The sequence below is a fragment of the Gopherus flavomarginatus genome, chromosome 5 (assembly GCF_025201925.1).
Source record: "Gopherus flavomarginatus isolate rGopFla2 chromosome 5, rGopFla2.mat.asm, whole genome shotgun sequence".
Classification (NCBI taxonomy): Eukaryota; Metazoa; Chordata; order Testudines; family Testudinidae; genus Gopherus; species Gopherus flavomarginatus.
The window spans coordinates 20,810,891-20,831,743 of NC_066621.1; the positions used below are offsets into that span (position 1 = coordinate 20,810,891).

Genomic DNA, 20,853 nt, shown 5'->3' on the forward strand with positions numbered 1-20,853 from the left:
TGCTGTGAAATACATCAGAGAGCAGGCATGCCGTGCTTGTATGTTAACTTTCTGCCGGGTGGATCCAGCAGCAGCCAGGGCCAGGTTCAATATCTAGGGGTTCCTTTCCATCGATTCAACACATAACCAGCTCGAGTCCTCACCCAGTAACCTGGGAAATTTACCCATCACCCCGGGCGCCTCCAGAGGTGAAAGTAAGCTGGTCCGGTCCGGTACGCTGTGCTGGACCGCATCGGCTTCCATGGTGGGGATTGAAAGGGCTCTGAAAGGGCGGCTGAGATTTAAAGGGCTCAGAGCTCCCCACCGCTGTGGGCAGCCCAGAGCCCTTTGAATCCCAGCCACAGCTCTGGCAGCCAGGCTGGGGCCAGGATTTAAAGGGCTCGGGGCTCCCCTCAGCGACAGGAGCTCTGGGCCCTTTAAATCCCTGCCCCAGCCCCGCAAAGCTCAGGGTTACCCCCGGTGGCCGGAGCCCAGAGCCCTTTAATTTGCCCCTGAGCTTGGGGGGCGGGGACTCCCAGCCACCTCTTCAGCTGGGAGCCCTTGGTTGATTTAAAGGTCCTGGGGCTCGCAGCCACAGCCGGTGCCCCAGGGTCTTTAAATCTTGAGGCCACACCTCTTCTGGATGAGGCCATGCCCCCTTCAGGACTCCGCAGTACCGGTAAGTCCTGTAAGTTACTTTCACCCCTGGGCGCCTCTGAGAGGCAATACTTCCCCACTTGCAAGCATAGCATCTGAATGTAGAAAAGAAACTTTTAATAAAAGGAAGGAAGTAACTCAGTGTTAATGTGCAAAACCACCACAAACAGGGTTCATAAACGTAAACCATAAGTAAAGACCCCCCTCAGTTAGGTTGGGCAGTGTCTTTTTCCCCTCAGGTTCTTAAGTCCAGCAACCCAAAAGTCCCCTTCACATGCCCAACCCTTCTATGCACCCCTGGTTGCTGCCCCTGGTCAGTGCAGATCCAGAGTTCAGAGGTGCATCTGCAGAGTTCACCTCCCACCCTGCATGTGGAGCAAAGCAGGGGGGTAAGAGGCATCTTACTCGCTCCTCATGTATGTTAATGCAGCAATAAAAACAATTGCACCTGGCTTGAGGGATTATTGTTTAGTCCCTTGTGCACTGGGTGAGATTAAAAGAAAAGTAAATGGCCCAAACCACTGATAAAGAGGCCTATCGGTAAAACATGATGAGGGCTTGATGCAAAGGTAAAACAGCAGAAAGGGATGATCACGGGCATCCAATTAAAATAACCGAGCTTTGTAAAGGATAAAGGTTGGCAGAGAGATTGCTAGATAGGTAAGGAGGTAAGTTAACAATGCCCTGTGCTGGGGGGTTAGTGGGGATAGAACTTTTTCAGCACCACCTCTCAGGCCTCTACCACTTGGGCTAAAGAGTAACCCCATTGTCCAGTGGCAGCAGTAGGACTCTGTGGACTAGCTACTGGAAGGGTGCTTTGTCCACTTAGTCAGCATCTTACATGAGTCAATGCAGAAACCACCAAAAAACCCTCCCCCAAAATATCACCCTTCTCTCTCTTGGGATACAATGCACAAAATGCCCCTCTAGATTTGCTCCAAATACAAGGAACATCAGGGAAAAATGCCCCTCCAGTGCTGCTCAGCGTATGAGATACATTGGGCAAAACGTTCCCTCACATCATGTGCTAGGTACAACACAGTGTCCCACTGGGGTTTCAGTAGAACCTCAGCACATGGGAGGAACATGATAGATGTCATGGAGTAGGACTGAGGTATCACCAGGGAGGTAATCATCACTCCTTTGATCCTGCCTTATCTAAACAAATCGCCTCCATTTGGGCCACTTACGGCTGACGGGAGCTGTCTGGTGTATCATCGCTCTGCTGGGATCCAAGTCTAATATACATTTCAGAGCAGAACATTTTATCCTTGTTCAAAGTTTCCTTAAACAAGCCAGGGAAAAGGGAGAGAAAAAACATCATTGGTGCGGGAACTTAAAAGGAAAAATCGCTTTGTGCTTGTGCTGGCTACAGCCCTTTCTCTGCAGCATAAACTCTCTTATCCTGTCCCTCTGGTAGGCAGATTATGATGAATGGACCTTCTAAAAATACTTTTACGTAACACTTTTCACCCCTCAATCTCCAAGTGCTTTACTGTGGCCAGTATCATCATCCACATTTCACTGATGGAGAAACTGAGGCCCAGTGAGGGGAAACAACTTGCAGCCCATCAGGGGTAGAGCTGAGAATTGAACCCAACTCTTTCCTCCCCTGGTTCAGGATCCTATCCAGTCAGCCACACCGACTCCCTTTATGGGTCTGTCTACACTGCATCTGGGAGAGAGCCTTGTGCAAGCAGGGATGGGGCTAGGATGCTAAAAATAGCTGTGTAGACATTGCTTTGACCTTACAACTCAGGCCCTAGAGCCTGGGATGAGGGGGTGGGCCTGAGAGCCGGAATTGCAACTTCAGAGCAATGTACATCTCTTACATGGCCTCACCCATCCCTCACACTGCTTAGTTTCAGAAATGCAGAAAATGAGGTAAGGTTCCACCACAAGCATGGCTGTGCCCCAGAAGGCTTTGCTGAAACAGTGTCTTTGGTGGTACTGGGGCCACTGCAGCTGGTCAGCCCCTCGCATGGTGGGAGGGCAGGGTTAGTGCCAGTGTGAGAGGAGGCTGCCATGTTGAGGTGGAAGGCAAAAGCAGTGCTACATGGGAGAAGGGAGAAGCTAACTGATCCTCCCCACCTCCATCCCCTCCCCGTAACCTGTAGCATGAAAACAGGATCATTCTCCCCCTGCACAGATGAGATACCTGGGAAGGCGGAGGGATCTCACAGGTCGCCTCAGCCAATGGTTTGTCTCTGCAAATAGAAAGAGGTGGTGGCAAGAATTACAATGTACCACTCCTACGCCTAAGCCTTTTCACACCCCTGCTGTTTTTGCACTATGAGCCCTCTGCCACAGGGTGCTGCTGTCTGCATTGGCAGCAGTTCTGATCTTGTGATGGGACAGCTGGTGAGATCGGAGACAGGAAGCTCACAGCGCATGGCTGAGAAGACGGTGCAGAAAGGAAGAGGGATGTATTTGAAGAGTGGCTGTTATGTAGAACGTATGATGTGAATGAGATGATATGTAGAACATATGATATGAATGATGAGAGGGGACAGCCTTAGGGGGTAAAATGCTCTCTTCACGGGGCAGGTACAGCCTGGGCAGCAGCTAGGCAAGCATCTTCCCCACACACTGGGCCTTGCCTCAGATGTGATCTGGAAGTCTATTCAGCCCTTAGCCTCTCTGCTGACACTGGCCCAAAAGCAGCTAATTAGTTTTGTGATGATGACGATGGTAACACCTAGCTCTTATATAGCACTTTTCACCCACAGATCTCAAAGAGTTTTACAGAGAAGGTCATTATCATTATTCCCCTTTTACAGATGGGGAAACTGAGGCATGGGGAGGTGAAGTGACTTGCCCAAGGCCACCTAGCAAACCAGTGACAGAACCAGGAATAGAATCCAGGTCTCCCAAGTCCCAGTCCAGGGCTTTATCCACTAGGAAACACTGCCTCCCTTGATGCTGTAGAGACCTGTCCCCTAGGATATGGACTCAGACCCACAAACTTCTTTTCTTGTGAGCCCCCAAGCAGTGTTCAGGTGGAAATGACTCTTATATGAGAGAGAAGGGGATTCAAGTTACTCCAGCACTGGGAGAACCTTCTGAGGAGAGGATGGACCTCAGCTTAGCCACAGGATAAGTAAACTACTTTTCTCTTGGCATGTGTCCCATAGGGAATGATACCACCAATGAACAGAGGAGTACTTGCCTCTCTTCCTTGTCGTGGGGCTGAGATACCCTGCCCCTCATAGCACCCAGATGCCCTTGGGTCTCCTGGAGCTGAATGTGAATTTGCTGCAGCTGGTTCTCCAGGTCCTGGTTGTTTTCTTTTAGCCTCTGGTTCTCGCTGGTGGCAGCATGCTGCTTGGTGCTGAGGCTGTGGAACTGGGTCTCGAGCTTGGAGGAGAGAGGAGGTGGCAGATTCAGGCACTCATAAAGGAGCCAGCAGGAGGGTGTTAGATTTGCCAGCTGCATATGTGGAAACCTGTTAATAATGAACTGAGCAATCCCTGGGGCCAAGTTCCCCACTGGCGTAAACTGGCGCAGCTCAAGGCACCTGTCTCCATTGCAAAAAATGCACCAACTCCTGTTTCAAACAGGGCTTGAAGGCTGGGTCCCAAACTAATGACACAATGGAGAAACAGCTCCACCTTCTACCTTCTCCCAGGAGCTAGTGCTCTGCTTGGTTAGAGTTGGTGAGGCTGATTGTTAAGGCCTGGGTTTTATTCACTAGTGTGGAATGTCCTAGCCTCCCAGTATTGTACCCCAACTCAGCAGGAGGGTAACGGTGCAACGGATGGGAAAATGTCCCTGGCGATTTGCACTGCAGACCTTTGCAGTGTATTCTGCATTGGTTCTGTGGGTGGAATTTCCACAGGCATCTGTAGACCAAGACTGTGCAACAGAGATCTGCACTGCAAGGCCCGGTGCGTTTAGCATCACACCCGGTACCTTCTGCCCAGGCATGTCTGGTACATTTAGAAGCACAACTCTGTGGGCTTGTCTACATCAGAAAGTTGCAGCGCTGGTGAGGGAGTTACAGCGCTGCAACTTAGGAGGTGTACACATCTGCAGGGCACCACCAGCGCTGCAACTCCCTGTTTGCAGCGCTGGCCGTACTCCCGTTTTGTCTCGGGTGTAGAGGATCCAGCGCTGGTGATCCAGCGCTGGTAATCAAATATAGACACTTACCAGCGCTTTTCTTGACCTCCGTGGAATAAGCAGGTATCCCAGCATACCTGAGGAAGCCTCTGGTAATCAAGCTGGTCTCCTTCCCCGGTTTGCTCTCGCGTTCCCCGAACCCCGAGCAAGCAGGTCTCCTTCCCTGAGGTTTGCTGGGTGGTTCCGGGAACGCGAGAGCAAACCGGGAAAGGAGACCAGCTTCGCCGCGGTTTGCTCTCGCGTTCCCCGAACCCCGAGCAAGCAGGTCTCCTTCCCTGAGGTTTGCTGGGTGGTTCCGGGAACGCGAGAGCAAACCGGGAAAGGAGACCAGCTTCGCCGCGGTTTGCTCTCGCGTTTCCCGGAACCACCCTGCAAACCGCAGGGAAGGAGACCTGCTTGTTCGGGGAACGCGAGAGCAAACCGCGGCGAAGCTGGTCTCCTTTCCCGGGTTTGCTCTCGCGTTCCCCGAACCACCCAGCAAACCGCAGGGAAGGAGACCTGCTTGTTCGGGGAACGAGAGAGCAAACCGGGAAAGGAGACCAGCTTCGCCGCGGTTTGCTCTCGCGTTTCCCGGAACCACCCTGCAAACCGCAGGGAAGGAGACCTGCTTGTTCGGGGAACGCGAAAGCAAACCGCGGCGAAGCTGGTCTCCTTTCCTGGGTTTGCTCTCGCGTTCCCCGAACCACCCAGCAAACCGCAGGGAAGGAGACCTGCTTGTTCGGGGGTTCGGGGAACACTGGAGCAAACCGGGGAAGGAGACCTGATTCCCCGCGGTTTGCTCTCGCGTTCCCCGAACCCCGCTTGAAGCCGCCCAACAGCGCTGCAGTGTGGCCACATCTAACACCACTTGCAGCGCTGGTTGCTGTAAGTGTGGCCACTCTGCAGCGCTGGCCCTATACAGCTGTACTAATACAGCTGTAACAACCAGCGCTGCAAAATTTTAGATGTAGACATGGCCTGTGTCTTTGCTCAGGCATGCCTGGAATATTCAGCATCACAGCAGGTGCCTTTTGCTTGGATGTGCTTAGCATACCCAGAAGCACACCTGGTATGGTCTTCAGCACAGCAAGTGCATTGCATCTGGATATAGCTGGGACACTCGAGCAGCAAGCAAAGGGTTAATATGTGGTATTTTGGTATTCATATGCTTCTGTCAGTGACCAGCTCCAATAAAAGGGGCCTGGGGAACAGGACTTGATTGGCTGAGCTAACAGGCCGGGGATCTGGTTGTGACACTTGTAGCCTGGGCTAATGGAGGCGGGCACAGGAGATGCTTTCTGTGGAGTGACTCAGTAGGAGCTGCTCTTTCATCATAGTACAGAAACAGTGCTCAGCATGGTGCCAAGAGGAGCTGTGCTGCATGAGGAGCAGCCCATGCAGTCCTTGCCCTCTCTGCTCTGTCTGCCACCCAAAACTGTGATGATGTGGACATTCGCCCCTCTAGGAACTCAACTGAGTCCTCTACAGGCCACAGAACATCTCACCTCACTTTGAACCACCAGCAAGCGCTGCACTTCCCCATCCACAACGTCTAGTGCTCTCTGCACCTCCGTGGTGTGCAGGTGACTTCTTGCTTTACTCTGGAATCACAGAGGAAATGTTAATGCCAGTCTCTTTATATGACCAGCCACTCAAGGACAATTCCCTGATGCTACCCAGAGTAACAAATCCTCTCCACACTAGGAACTCAGTACACCGAGCAATCCTGATGGCTTTGTTCATTTCAGCAGGGCAGCTGCACAGCTCTAAGGGGGGAATTTCACCCTTTATGTTCAGGGGCCACAGGCATAGCTCAGAGGATCTGATCCACAATCTTAAGCTGAAAGTTAAATATTGTTTCTGTAATGCCAACCCACAAAGGGGCGTCAGCAGCGGGGATCAAACCTTGGATCTCTGGAGCTAAATGCATGAGCTTCTGCTACATGAGCCAAAATACATCATTCTTTTAGCCAAGGCTGTAGCACGCTCATCAAGCTCTAGGGGTCTAGGCTTCAGCCACCATTAGAGGGGGACAGAGTGCCATTCCAAGCAAGCAGGGGTTACACTTCCTTAGACCTCATAGGCAGGTTGGTGGCAACACTCCATCATGGCAAGCCCCTGGCAGCCTGGAGAACTGGACAGAGTGGGTCTAGTTGGCCATCTATCCACGTGGCTGCAGAGGGATTTTGAACAATACGTTTAACACCAAGAATGACTAACATATGTGTCTGGGGTGAGGGCGGGGAGAGACGTCAGACCGCATAGCAGAAACGGGAATGGTGCATGCTTCAGAGCCAGCTCAAAGGGGGCTGAGAGACTGGTGCTGTGGAGCTGGGTCCCTGAAAACAAATCGTCGTGGAAGAGAGAATAGGAAGGGTGCTCTTGTGATGATGCCACATGACTGAGGTGCAGGAAATCTGAGGTCTGAGTTTGGGCAACCCACTTGATCTCCCTGGGCCTCAGTTCCCCTCCAGTAAAAAGGATGTGATGTCACTCCCTTTCTCCCACTAGTCTATTAAGACTGAAAGCACTACAGGACCAGAACTGCTTTATTATGTGTTTGTACAGCACCTACCACAGTGGGGCCCAGATCTCACCTGGGGACACTAGGTGCTGTTGGGATATAAATAATAATCACTGGAAGCTTTGTTGGTGCATGTACCACCTTTGTTAAAGGCAAATAGGTTCCATATTATGACAAGAGGTGAGGGAAAAATATCCTCAGCTTTATGTCCTCAATTCTCCTCCCAGGAGGAATCCGTTCATTCTAGAAATCCCAAAGTCACATTCTGGCTCCCAAAATCCGGGAGACCCAAGAACAGTTGTAAAAATTACACACAGGGTAGGAATGTGTGAACACACAGAGAGATTTTTTTTGAGTGCTAGTAAACAGAGTCTTCCCTCTTTCTAACCTGAGATCACCTGTGGGCAGCATCAGAGCAGTATATATAATCCCTAGCTCCACCCCATAATTACTATAACCACACCCATGGGAGGGCCTCCTTTTATAAATAGGCTGCCCTGCATTTTGAATTCAGATACAATCTGGGGTCAGAGAGTGGAAGGAAACAGGTATGTTTGCAGTGAAAGGCAGCAGGGTAAAAACCAAAGGACAGATGAAGAAGAAAAGGTGAATGTGGGGTTAGATCAAACCCATCAGAGCGGAGTGGTTGGTGAGTCTCTGCAGAGTCATTTAATTGGGCCCCTATTCTGGCAGGTATATTCTTGGGGGAAGTTTTCGGTTAAACAGGTTGGAGGGGGTTGCAGTGGGGGACATGGAGCAGCTTGCCTGCCCTGCCAAGACCTGTCAGGGACGACTGCCCAGGAGGGAACCATGTAGGCCTAAGCCCAGTTACTCGTGGTGGATGGATTTGATCCTGCTGATCCTCTGGTTTGAGGTTTGATAAATTTTTGAGCCCCAGCTCATCCTTGCAAATGTTCAGGAAATGTGGGTGTGGCTATTCAACCAGCAGGGAAGCTGATGACCCTCCCCTGCACCTGGCTGGCTCCTGTTTTTGTTCTTCCCTTTCTCAGGAAAGGTCTGACTGTGTCCAACCCTCTGGTCAAATACCATGGAAAAGGCCAAATCCCAAAGCTGGCCACATCCCAGCAGCGAATCCAGGGCTGCCCAGAGGGGGTCAATTTGCCCCGGGTCCTACAGGGGCCCCCACAAGAATATAGTTTTCTATAGTATTGCAACTCTTTTTTATGGAAGGGGCCCCTGAAATTGCTTTGCCCCAGGCCCCCTGAATCCTCTGGGCGGCCCTGAGCAAATCCCTAGCTCCTCTGCAAAGTTCTTCCCAGTCCATGTGCCAAACGTGAGGCCAGAGAGGCTGTGAGAGCACTGCTCTGCTGATGGACCTGAGCCCCAGACGGGGAACACTCGAGCCCAACCCCATAGTTTGGGTTGAGAGGCCTCCCCACAGCAGGATCCCCAAAGAGGGAATACCACCATTGTTAGGAGGGAACTATACCTCCCTCCGTCCATTGCCACGCACGGGAGCTGGTTGTGACCAGGCCTGTCCGGGTTGTGAACTCACCTCATGCTGCAGGCGCTGCTTCTCCCGGTTTATTTGCTGTTCCATTTCCTCATACAGCTTCTGCACCTCCCGGTTGTGATCAGTGACCCGTCTGGCACAAGGGAATGAGCAGGCAGCTTTAATATGGGTCTGTTTACACCAGGTCTAGTATTTGAAGGGGAATGTAGCACTGGTGAAAGGGGACCAGTCGTTAGCCCTGGAGACCTCTCTTTCCCTACAGAACCAGCGCAACTTGGGCAGCAGCTGGGCAAGCTCCTCCTCTTCCACACTGCCCTTGTCTCAACCCGGCTTCAACCTCAACCTGGCAGGGGCCAGGGCCACTCTCAGAAGTAAGAGGGGCGTTCAGTCTCCATTCAAGAGTCTGATCTGACACACATCTATCTCCATCGATTCCAATGGGGGTGGATCGGGCCCTGAATCCTTTGTCTCACTACTGCAGTAAAAGGACCCGCTGCAGAGGTGGTTTTGAAATGTGGAAATCTGTCCACTAAGGCCATTTCATATGGGCCAACAAATAGGCCTTGGCAACATCTGATCTAGGCTACACTAATTATTAGCTGATTATTAACCCCTGCAGCCATCCATTCTCCCAGAGCTGCGAATGCTGAAAGCAGCTCCTCCTTCCTTTGGTTTCTGTTTCTCACAGCCCCATTCTCCACTCATCTCCCCTTCTGTAAGGCTCTGTCTGTGGAAGCGGATCCTTCCACGCCAGCCCCACCATGCCACTCACTTGTTCAAGGTCAGCTCCAACGTCACCTTTTCCCTCTGAGCTTCCTTGATCCGGTGCGTCATTGTGGCCAAGAACTCCTCCAAGTTCCCCAACAGGTGAGGCTCGTCTTGACGGAGCTTCACCCACAGCCTCCAAATCTCTGACTGACTGAGGAAAGAGAGAAAGAGACCTTGTTTGGAGGTCAGGCTAGATGATAGAATTGTCCATTCAGGCATGAAACACTAGGATGTTTCATGCTTAATAGCATTCAGATCCCATTGGGTCTTGCAAGCTAAGCAAAGTCGGAGCCTGATTTGATCTGTTGGTGATAGCTGGGTGAATCTTTGCCTTGGGGTCTAGTTGCTGGTTAGATGTGGGGAAAGATCCCCTAACAATACCTGCGGCTCTTCGCAGCACATGATATTAAAACCCTGTGTGATTTAATTATTAACCAATCTAAGTAATTAACCAGCTGGGATGCTCTTACTGTGTTGTTAAGCAGTCGTAGAATACTTGGTCAGTCATTTTGCTGTGAGAATAACATAGAGCTATATAAAAAAAGTAAATGAAACAATGAATTCACATGACTGTGGCTCTTTTAGGTCATATTGATCGCTAATTTGTCTCTTGAACCACTGTATCACTGCCATAGTGGTAGGTGGACAGATGGGTTGTAAAGACTGGAAAAAGTCTGTTAAAGGACTTTGCTGAAGGCTAGAGGAAAGGGTTGTGGATAGGGAACATGGGCAAGGGTGAGAATTTGGATTTGTTAAAAATGGGATTTCTTTTCCACCAAAGTTTCCAACATAAAATGTTTGTTTGCTCATTCAAAATTTTTCCTGACATTTTCCAGCTTTTTGGATGAAACTGTTCATGCTGTTGAAGAGTTGGGTGATTGCCAGCAAAACAAAAATGTTTGTGTTGTTCAAAAAGTCAGTTTTCATTGGACAAAATGTCTCAGTGAAAAGTTTGTCCACAGCCATAGTGACAGTCCATCAGCAGCATGGACCTGGAATGGAACTGGGGCATAGGCACCGACTTCCACTGTTCCCGGTGGGTGCTCGACCCCACACTCATCCATGGCCTCACCCCTGCACCGCCCTCACCCTGCTCCCATTCCAGCCCCTTCCCCTAAATCCCTGCCCCTACCCTGTCTCTTCTCCATCTCCTCCCCTGAGAGTACTGTGTCCCCGCTCCTCCCTCCCATCTCCTGGAAAGTCCTAAGCGCCACCAACAGCTGTTTGGTGGTGGGAAGCACTGGGAGCTAGGCAAAGGAGTGGGGACACAGTGCACTCAGGGGAAGGAGGAGGTGAGGTGAGGTGGGGCGGAGGGTGAGGGAAGCTTGGCTGCCTGTGGGTGCAGAGGACCCACTAATTTTTCCCCATGAGTGCTCCAGCCCCGGAGCACCAATGGAGTTGGTGCCTATGAATTGGGGTACTCTGCAGAACTTGCTAAGGGGGGGATACATGCCCTTCTCCAAGGATTCAATAATAACACATGTAGTACACAGGCCAAGTGTGTCTCTGTCCCTCTCTGGTGCCAAGCCGTGTAAGAGATTTGAGTCTGCTACTGCCTCTGAGCTAATGGAATTGGTCCTTCCGCGCAAGCAGTAGGAGCTCATGAAGCTGGAGATCCCAAGTTCAACCCCTGATGATGACCCTCCCATAGAGACAAGTGGTAAGATTGTGTTTAAGCTCAAGGCCTGATTCTCAGTTCCTCTGTTCCTATCTTTGGAGCAGGGATGGAGAGGGCAGGCAAAGGTGGCCTTAAGCCATTCCTGAACTCCCTAGATTCACACACATGGTAGCCTGTATGGGGAATTGAGCTTGACCAGTGTGTTACACATGGATTCCACCCTTCTCACAAGCTTTAACCATAATATCATGTAGCCCCATCCCAGCCCTGAACCCCTTGCTAGGTGCTAAATGAAGGTGTGGCTGGGGCACTTTTACTCTTCAAAGATATTTTCTGCTCCCAGTTGGTCCATGAACGCTCTGAAGCATTTTCTTTCCTCGCTGTCTGCTTCCTCCAAGGAGTAGTCCATGGGGGACATGTACACCCTCCTGGAAGCTGTCTTCCTCCTCCTGTGCTGCCTTGTTGTGGTCTGCAAGCTCAGGAACTGTTCTGCCAATAGACGACCAAAACTATATCAATGGCCAGATGCAATACAACAGTGAAGCACCAAGGCCAACATCTTCCCACATGGGTGCTCAAAGCTAGACACCTAAATCTACCTTTAGATGCCTACGTAAGGTGGTTTTCAGGGGCTCTGGGAACACGCAGTTCCTTTTGGTTTCTGCATGCGCAGCACCTCTGAAAATCAGCCCTCCTGATTCAGAAGCCCAGGGTGTCATTTCAGAAAGCTGGTGGAGAAGCAAACTGTCAGACTAGGACATCAGTCTCACCTTCCCCATGTAAAAAAAAGGGAGCAGCTGAGTGACTGTTCGCCAGCTTCCCGGCACAGTCACGCTTGGGTTGGATTGACTGATAGATTTAGAATGGAAGAAAATGGTGCATTATGGGAAGACATTCTGAACAGGGGCTTAGAACAGCAGGCAAGTTTGGGCCAGTGAGCCATGCTACTTGCGCAGCAGGTGGCCAACGCCCAAGGTTGGGTAGGTGTGCCATGCTGGGCATTCGAGGCACATGGGCAATGCGAGGGAGTCCAGGCACCTGGAGCAGAAGGAGTACTATGTTGTGGACCTGGGGCAGCCTGTGGGCATGTCAGGCACATGGCGTGGATAATGGGCTAAGTGAGGGAAAAAGCCTGTTGCTCTTATGAAAGAGACAGCTAGCAAGTCTGAAGTGTTTGGCAAATATTCTCTGGGCATTAATAAAATCATTGCAGCAAAGCGTTACCCTGCTGTGGTAAGTGAACTTTAAATCTTCACTAGCCTTTTGAGGCTTTGAAGAGCATGACTGAGGGCTGCGTCTTTGCATGTGTTCTGAAATCACTGCCATAGAGTCCATCCATGCCCCTTAAACTGGGAGCAGCATCAAGCCTTCTACCATGATCATCACTGTCAGGGCTGGCTCCAGGCACCATCTTACCAAGCAGGTGCTTGGGGCGGCAACTCTTGAGAGGGGCGGCACTTTAAGGTATTAAGCCGCAATTCGGCAGAGGTTCCCTCACTCCCGCTCGGAGCGAAGGACCTCCTGCTGAATTGCCGCAGATTGCGATCACAGTCACGATCGTGGCTTTTTTTTTTTTTGGCTGCTTGGGGCGGCAAAACCCCTGGAGCCAGCCCTGATCACTGTTGTTTGTATCGCTATAGTATTAACTCTTTGATGAATTTCCCATGTCCCATCAGTGAAAGGCAGTAAAGTGGCACCTACTGAGCCCTGTGGTGAATTCTTCCGTAGTTAAATATCCATTCCTGTTGGTATCGAGACCATCAAAGACCAGCTCCAGCTCCTCTGCGCTGCATGGGAAATCCTCCTTCTTCAGTTTCTAAAACCAGTGCAAATGTTTGATTAGATAGAGATGTGATTGACTTTGTGAAGGAGCTCAGGTGTAGGGTCCTGTTTGCCCATTGTGAAGGCACTGTGCTTAAAGCAACAAGGTGTGATCGCGGCTTTAGAAATCTGGTCTGTCGTATTGCTTGGGCCTGATTCCACTTCCTCACCATTTTACACCATTAATTTCAAGAGAGGCACCTTGATCCAGTGCACAGGGCACTGGCCTGGGTCTCAGGAGGCCTGACTTCAATTCCTAGCTCCACCAGTGATATGCTGAGTCATTTCACCTCACTGTGCCTCTGTTCTCTCCTTCTCTATTGAGACTGGAAGCTCCTTAATAAATACACTGTAAGTGTGAAGTATCGAGACCAAAGCTGAACAATAACCAGTGGTTACATTTTGCCCTTCCCTTGCACTGTCCATCCAAGGGCCTCCTGTATTTATTAGCTCTGCTAGTGACCTGTTTTAGATCTGTTTTACAGTGGGGGAAACTGAGGCATGAAGTGATGTGACTTGCCAAAACCGTGAGTCCGTGGCAGCCCCCTGGTCTAACCACAAGCCAACATGGCCTCCCTTGCTCAATGTTTTTTTGGCTCAGCCTTTACTTGGGTGATTTGCTGAACATGGCCTGACGTTGAGCAGTGTTAGTTGTCCTAAACTTGTACTGAGGGGAGCAGAATACCTTAGAGAACCAGACATTATATGAGTAATAGTTTCATATATCTATATCTGCAACACAATAATGATTAATAATTACATAGCACATGTCTTAGCTTTCAAAGTGCTTTATGAAGGCAGGGAAGGTGCATTCTCCCCATTTTATAGATGGAGAAACAGAGACACAGAGCAATGTGACTTTCCCACCGCAGCTCAATGGCAGACCCAGAAACAGGACTGAGTTCCATTCCCACATGCTGTCCATCAGGGGAGTCCTGCTCTCAGTTATACCTCCTTGGCTTCTATGGGCTTTTCACTAATGCCCGAATTTGGCCCAGTGAGTTCATTGCATAAACCTGCAATTTACCTGCATGTCGGCACGTGTGATGAAACCTTTCTGGTCTTTGTCGCATTCCTGGAAGAATTCCTGAATCTTTTCCATTATTTCAGGTGGGAACGGCTCCTCCTCCGGGATCGAGGGTGTCTTTGCACCACCGAACACATCTCGCAGCTGCTTTCGTCGGCTTGAGCCCAGCTTCCTGGGCCTCCTCTGCTCCTCCATGGCTCTTTCAATGTGTAAGAGAGAAATCAGAGGGCACCGTGCTCCCCTTCATCTTCTCGAGTTCTCTTAGCAATGGGCTTTTAATTAGATTAGCTCAGAGGGTCATAGAACTCTTACACTGAGAGGGGGGACAAGCCTGTTTTGCTATTGATGTGACGAAAAGGGGAATGGACTATGTCTGAATTAGAATAGACTAATGGGGACTGAATGGCTGAGGGTTGGCAGTGGGACAGTCTCTGATTGTCCAGTGCAGACCTGGTCCTCATCAGTTTGAAGTAGAACATGTCACCGTATGATTGTGGTCCCTGTGTGAGTCTCTAGGTCTCAACCCAGTGGCTTCTTCACTGCAGCTGGCAAACCTAGGCCTAAGGGATTTGCTCAGTCACACAGGACATTCAAGGCAGAGCCAGGAATTAGACACAGATCTCCTGACTCCCAGGCTCAATGATTTACTCCCAAGACCATCCTACCACTCTGCCGACACAGACAGAGGACTGCAAGTTCGTCTACACAGCAGGAAAGAACCCTCGGCAGCGAGTCTCTGAGCCTAGGTCAAGTGACTTGGACAGTGTGGATGTTCCCACTGGGGCTGGAGCCTGGGCTCTGAGATCCAGTAAAGGGAAATGTCTCAGAGCCTGGGTTCAAGCCCAAGCCAGAATAACTATACTGCTGTTTTTAGACCAGTAGTGCAAGCCCCAGTCAGCTGACCTGGGCTCTGAAACTTGCTGCTGTGGCTTGGCTTTTTTCTCTTTTTGCAGTGTAGATGTATCCAGAGGGTCCCTGATTTGGTCCCATTGCCCAAGGCCCTGCTTCAGCCTCTCTCTTTGAACACTGTGAATCTTAGGGCTTGTCTACATTTACCAGAGGATTGACACATGGCGTTCGATGAAGACCCACTAAATCGACCACAGATTGCTCTCCCATCAACTCCTGTACTCCACCGGATTGATAAGAGTAAGGGGAGTCGCTGGGAGAGCCCCCGCACTAAGTAGATCTAAGCTACGTCAACTTGAGTTACGCTAGTCACGTAACTCCAATTGCATAGCTTAAATCGACTTTTCCCTGTACTGTAGACAAGGCCTTAGTGGCGTACAAATGAACAGCTTAGGACTGGCTAGCTTTGCTGAGGTTCCTGAACTGTTAGGTGAGTTTGGTCGGAGTGAAACTGGCTCTGCTGAGGGCTTCAGAATGAAACGAATGTAGCATTGCCTCTCACGGGAGTTCAAACTCCCCGAGTCAGGCCACCAAAAATCAGGAAATTGGCTTAAAAATAATGAGATTTTAAATATATAAATTTGATAATCTTGGGAGAGGTTTAAGGTGCACTCAGGTCATGTTCCCAAGCTTGTCACGTCTGCTGTCAGGGCTAAAAATTTATTTAAAAAAAATGACAGCCAAGAGTCCTACAAAAAGTGGAAACTTGGTCAAATTACAAAGGATGAATATAAACAAATAACACAAGTATGTAGGGACAAAATTAGAAAAGCCAAGGCACAAAGTGAGATCAAACTAGCTGGGGACATAAAAGGAAACAAGAAAACATTCTTCAGATACATTAGAAGCAAGAGGAAGACCAAGGACAGAGTAGGCCTATTACTCAATGAGGGGGAAGACAATAACAGAAAATGTGGAAATGACAGAAGTGCTTAATTACTTCTTTGTTTTGGTTTTCACCAAGAAGGTTAGTGGCGATTAGAAGTCTAACATAATGAATGTCAATGAAAATGAGGCTGGATCAGAGTCTAAAATAGGGAAAGAACAAGTCAAAAATTACTTAGACAAGTTATATGTCTTCAAATCACCAGGGCCTGATGAAATGCAACCTAGAATACTCAAGGAGCTGACTGAGGAGATATCTGAGCCATTAACAATTATCTTTGAAAAGTCATGGAAGACGGGAGACATTCCAGAAGACTGGAAAAGGGCAAACATAATGCCCATCTATAAAAAGGGAAATTAGGACAACCTGGGGAATTACAGACCAGTCAGCTTAACTTCTGTACTCGGAAAAATAATGGAGCAAATAATTAAGCAATCAGTTTGCAAATGCCTAGAAGATAATAAGGTGATAAATAACAGTCAACATGGATTTGTCAAGAAAAAATCATGTCAAACTAACCTGAGTATCAGAGGGGTAGCCATGTTAGTCTGGATCTGTAAAAGCAGCAAAGAGTCCTGTGGCACCTTATAGACTAACAGACGTATTGGAGCATGAGCTTTCGTGGGTGAATATGATGAAAGCTCATGCTCCAATACGTCTGTTAGTCTATAAAGTGTCAGAGGACTCTTTGCTGCAACCTGATAGCTTTCTTTGACAGAGTAACAAGCCTTGTGGATACGGGGGGGGGGTGGCAGATGCGGTCTGTCTTGACTTTAGTAAGGCTTTTGATATTGTCTCACATGACCTTCTCATAAACAAACAGGGAAATACAACCTAGATGGAGCTACTATAAACTGGGTGCATAACTGGTTGGAAAATCATTCCTGAGAGTAGTCATCAGTGGTTCACAGTCATGCTGCAAGGGCATAACGAGTGGGGTCCCACAGGGATCAGTTCCAGGTCGGTTTCTCTTCAATATCTTCATCAATGATCTTGATAATGGCATAGAGAGCACGCTTATAAAGTTTGTGGACAATACCAAGCTGGGAGGGGTTCCAAGTGCTTTGGAGGATGGGATTAAAATTCAAAATGATCTGGACAAACTGTAGAAGTGGTCTGAATTAAATAGGATGAAATTCAATATGGACAAATGCAAAGTACTCCACTTAGGAAGGAACAATCTGTTGGACACATACAAAATGGGAAATGACTGCCTAGGAAGGAGTACTGCGGAAAGGGATCTGGGGTCATAGTGGATAATAAGCTAAATATGAGTCAATGGTGTAACGCTGTTGCTAAAAAAGCAAACATCATTTTGGGATGTATTAGCAGGAGTATTGTAAGCAAAACACAAGAAGTAATTCTTCCACTCTACTCCATGCTGATTAGCCCTCAGCTGGAGTATTATGTCCAGTTCTGGGTGCCACATTTCAGGAAAGATGTGGACAAATTGGAGAAAGTCCAGAGAAGAGCAAAAAAATGATTAAAGGTCTAGAAAACATGACCTATTGATGATTGAAAAAAATGGGTTTGTTTAGTCTGGAGAAGAGAAGACTGAGAGGGGACATAACAGTTTTCAAGTACATAAAATGTTGTTACAAAGAAGAGGGAGAAAAATTGTCCTTCTTAACCTCTAAGAACAGGACAAGAAGCAATAGGCTTAAACTGCAGCAAGGGCAGTTTAGGTGGGACATTAGGAAAAACTTCCTAACTGTCAGAGTGGTTAAGCACTGGAATAAATTGCCTAGGGAGGTTGTGGAATCTCCATCATTGGAGATTTTTAAGAGCAGGTTGGACAAACACCTGTCAGAGATGGTCTAGATAATACTTAGCCCTGCCTTGAGTGTAGAGTCTGGACTAGATGACCTCTTGAGGCCCCTTCCAGTTCTATGATTCTCACATAATAATCACAGAGTCCTGGAGCTGGGCAGTCAGAAAAACACCAAATATCACAAGACTTGTGATAGATTCACAAGAGTAGGCAACGCTGGGAGAGTCCACATGGAATTTTGGTGGCTTCAGCTCCCCAACCGAGTCAAAAGCAGGCAGTTTGGGTGGAGTTTTATCTTGAGTTTGTTAGGTTGATTTGAAACTGAAAGTTAAAGCAAAACCAAGAGGCTGATCTCATGGTGTCGTTATTAACTATGCTTACTGTTAACGCCCCCAAATATGTGCTAGATAAAGCAGGAAAGTTACAATGAAAGGTTCCTTTCTAAAGAGCTGACAGGTTAGCTTTAGACTGACTTAACGAGAGGGGATAGCAGAGATGAGGGTTACAGCATCATGTGGATTCTGAGGGCCTGATTCTCAATTGGTCCATTCCCACCCTTGGGGAAGGGATGACGAGGATGGGGCAAAGGTGGCTTCAAATCCTGTTTGTGCTCCTTGTAAGCTTTGGCCACGCAGGGGCCTTTCAAATTTTCAGAATGGAGAAAGGTAAATAGTGGTGTCCCCTAGGTGTCCGTCCTGGGCCTATTTAACATAGTCATAAACAATCTGGAAAAAGGGGTAAACTCAGTGAGGTGGCAAAATTTGCAGACGATACAAAACTACTCAAAATAGCTAAGTCCCAGGCAGACTGCGAAGAGCTACAAAAGGATCTCACAAAACTGGGTCACCAGGCAACAAAATGGCAGATGAAATGTAATGTTGATAAATGCAAAGTAACACACATTGGAAAACATAATCCTATATACTATGATGGGGTCTAAATTAGCTGTTACCACTCAAGAAAGAGATCTGGGAGTCATTGTGGATAGTTCTCTGAAATCTTCCACTCAATGTGCAGTGGCAGTCAAAAAAGCAAACATAATGGGATAGATAATAAGACAGAAAGGAATAGATAATAAGATAGAAAATATCATATTGCCTCTATATAAATCCATGGTACGCTCACACCTTGAATACTGTGTGCAGATGTGGTCACCCCATCTCAAAAAAGATATATTGGAATTGGAAAAGGTTCAGAAAAGGGCAACAAAAATGATTAGGGGTATGGAACGGCTTCTGTCTGAGGAGAGATTAATAAGACTGGGACTTTTCAGCATGGAAAAGAGGCAACTAAGGGGGTATATGATAGAGGTCTATAAAATCATGAGTGGTATAGAGAAAGTAGATAAGATTAAGCCTCTGCCTAGTTTGATGGTGCTGTTAATCTTTGCTCATTTTGTGCATATCCTTCTTCTTCTGTAATCCCTCCTACGGGCTTCACGGTTCTGAGCCATCTCAAAACATAAGCAACTGCTCTGAAATATAGGAGAAGTTCTACAAAAGATACAGCTTCCCCCTAAATTCTGAGGGAGCATCCTTTTGGGCCCCCATCCTACAACGACTTACATGCTGAACTTTGAGTGTGTGCATCAGTGTTGGCAGAACTGTGGCTCTGAGTCTCCAGAGCCCTCTGCTCAGAGCCCCTCTGTCTTAGGGCCTGCTGTAGCCCTATGACCTTAATTATCTGAGCGCCTCACAATCTTTGATATACTGATCCTCACAATGTCCGTGTATGGTAGGGAAGTGCTGTTCTCTAGCTGTAAAACAGGGATAAAGATACTGACCTCCATTGTAAAGTGCTTGGAGATCTGCTGTTGAAAAGCTCTAGATAAGAGCTCGATATAATAATTATCCCCACTTTACAGATGGGGAACTGATGGTGCGTCCACATTGCAGCAAAATACCCCATAGCAGCGAGTCTCAGAGCCTGGGTCAACTGACTCGGGCTTGTGCTACAGGCTAAAAAAATAGCAGCATAGACATTCCCGCTCAGACTGGAGCCTGGGCTCTGAAACCTGGCAAGAGAGGTGGGTCTCAAAGCCTGGGCTCCGGGCTGAGTGGGAATGTCTGGGCTGCTATTTTTAGCCTCATCGCACAAGCTCAAATCAGTTGAACTGAGCGCTAAGACTTGCTGGTGCAGGGTTTTTCTTGCAGGGTAGGTGTACCCTGAGTCACACAGAGACTATGGTTTCAATGGGAGTTAGGCACCTAAATACCTCTGACAATCTCAGCATAAGTGACTTGCCCAAGGTCGCATAGGATGTGTGTGGCAGCGAAGGGAATTGAGCTCCTGAATACAAGTTAGCACCCTACCCCCCAGGCTGCCCTTCCTCTCATTATACATTGCCTGAGGCTGTCCCCAGAGGCTGTTCTTCTCTGTTCGTTCTAAACAAATGATATTTGCATGGGAACTAAAGGAGTTAACCGTTTCACACTAAGAGAGGGAGGTTAGGTGGGTCTGGGTGAGATAGCACATTAACTTCAGCATGTTGTGTGTTTTGTAATGGTTAGGCAAAGATGCTGATAAGCATCCAGACTTCACAGGAAATGAGTTACCAGGCCAGAGAACTGTCTATAAACTAAAATAAATATCGTTCAAACAGGCGCTTTTAGACCAATTTTTACAGGCTTTCCCCTAAAAATATATCAACATAAAAGGGTTCTGATCTGGAAACCAACACTGCTATTTAAGGTCTGGCCCAGTCCACAGAGTTTGACTCCTAACTCTGGGTGGTTTGTGATGTGAATCTGTCTTTTGCCCATAATGGAAATGAAACAGAAGCTTGTACAGCAGATCAGGTCATGTGGCTTTAATGACACTTAGCAAATAGGCATGTTGTATGGGCTTTATGGGCAACTTATCTTCACACCACCACAGTGAAGTAGATGGGAAAGGTTAGTGTTATCCCTGCTTTATAGATGGAGAAACTGAGGCACAGACTGGGGAAGAGTTTGCATTTAAAAATGCCTAAGGGGTTTAGATGCCTGGGTGAAGGAGAGTGAATTAGGTGCCTAGTTCCCTTAGAAGCTTTTGAAAATCCCACCTAAATTGAGTGGGCCCTAGGTCATATATCAGGTGATTGACAGAGCCAGGATTAGCACTGGACACCCTCCCAAGCTCTTGTTTGTTTCTCCAGAGTATGCTGCCTCCTCGGTCTGGTCTTACTGAACTGTCCTGCACCGATACCTATCCACGGGAGAGAGGGGTGACAAGCAGAAAGGCAAGCTACCCTGACAACAAAGAGCACTCATGAGGCATCCTATTCAGCTAAAGAGCAGAGTGGGTTTGGGATCTCTCTGGTTGTTACTTGGGTTTTTC

At 48.5% G+C, this 20,853-nt stretch overlaps 1 protein-coding gene across 1 annotated transcript in view; it reads right to left on the reverse strand.

Moving 5' to 3' along the window:
* RAB44 (RAB44, member RAS oncogene family) overlaps positions 1-20,853 on the reverse strand; it is a 34,733-nt gene that overhangs the window by 10,701 nt on the left and 3,179 nt on the right. Inside the window, exons 3-11 of the mRNA XM_050956113.1 lie at positions 13,970-14,168; positions 12,823-12,937; positions 11,439-11,610; positions 9,508-9,654; positions 8,778-8,868; positions 6,243-6,338; positions 3,806-3,993; positions 2,795-2,843; positions 1,827-1,921 (exon numbers count right to left, since the gene is read on the reverse strand). Of these exons, the coding sequence (XP_050812070.1) occupies positions 1,827-1,921; positions 2,795-2,843; positions 3,806-3,993; positions 6,243-6,338; positions 8,778-8,868; positions 9,508-9,654; positions 11,439-11,610; positions 12,823-12,937; positions 13,970-14,164 (1,148 nt within the window). The 5' untranslated portion in view covers positions 14,165-14,168. The remainder of the gene's footprint in view (positions 1-1,826; positions 1,922-2,794; positions 2,844-3,805; positions 3,994-6,242; positions 6,339-8,777; positions 8,869-9,507; positions 9,655-11,438; positions 11,611-12,822; positions 12,938-13,969; positions 14,169-20,853) is intronic.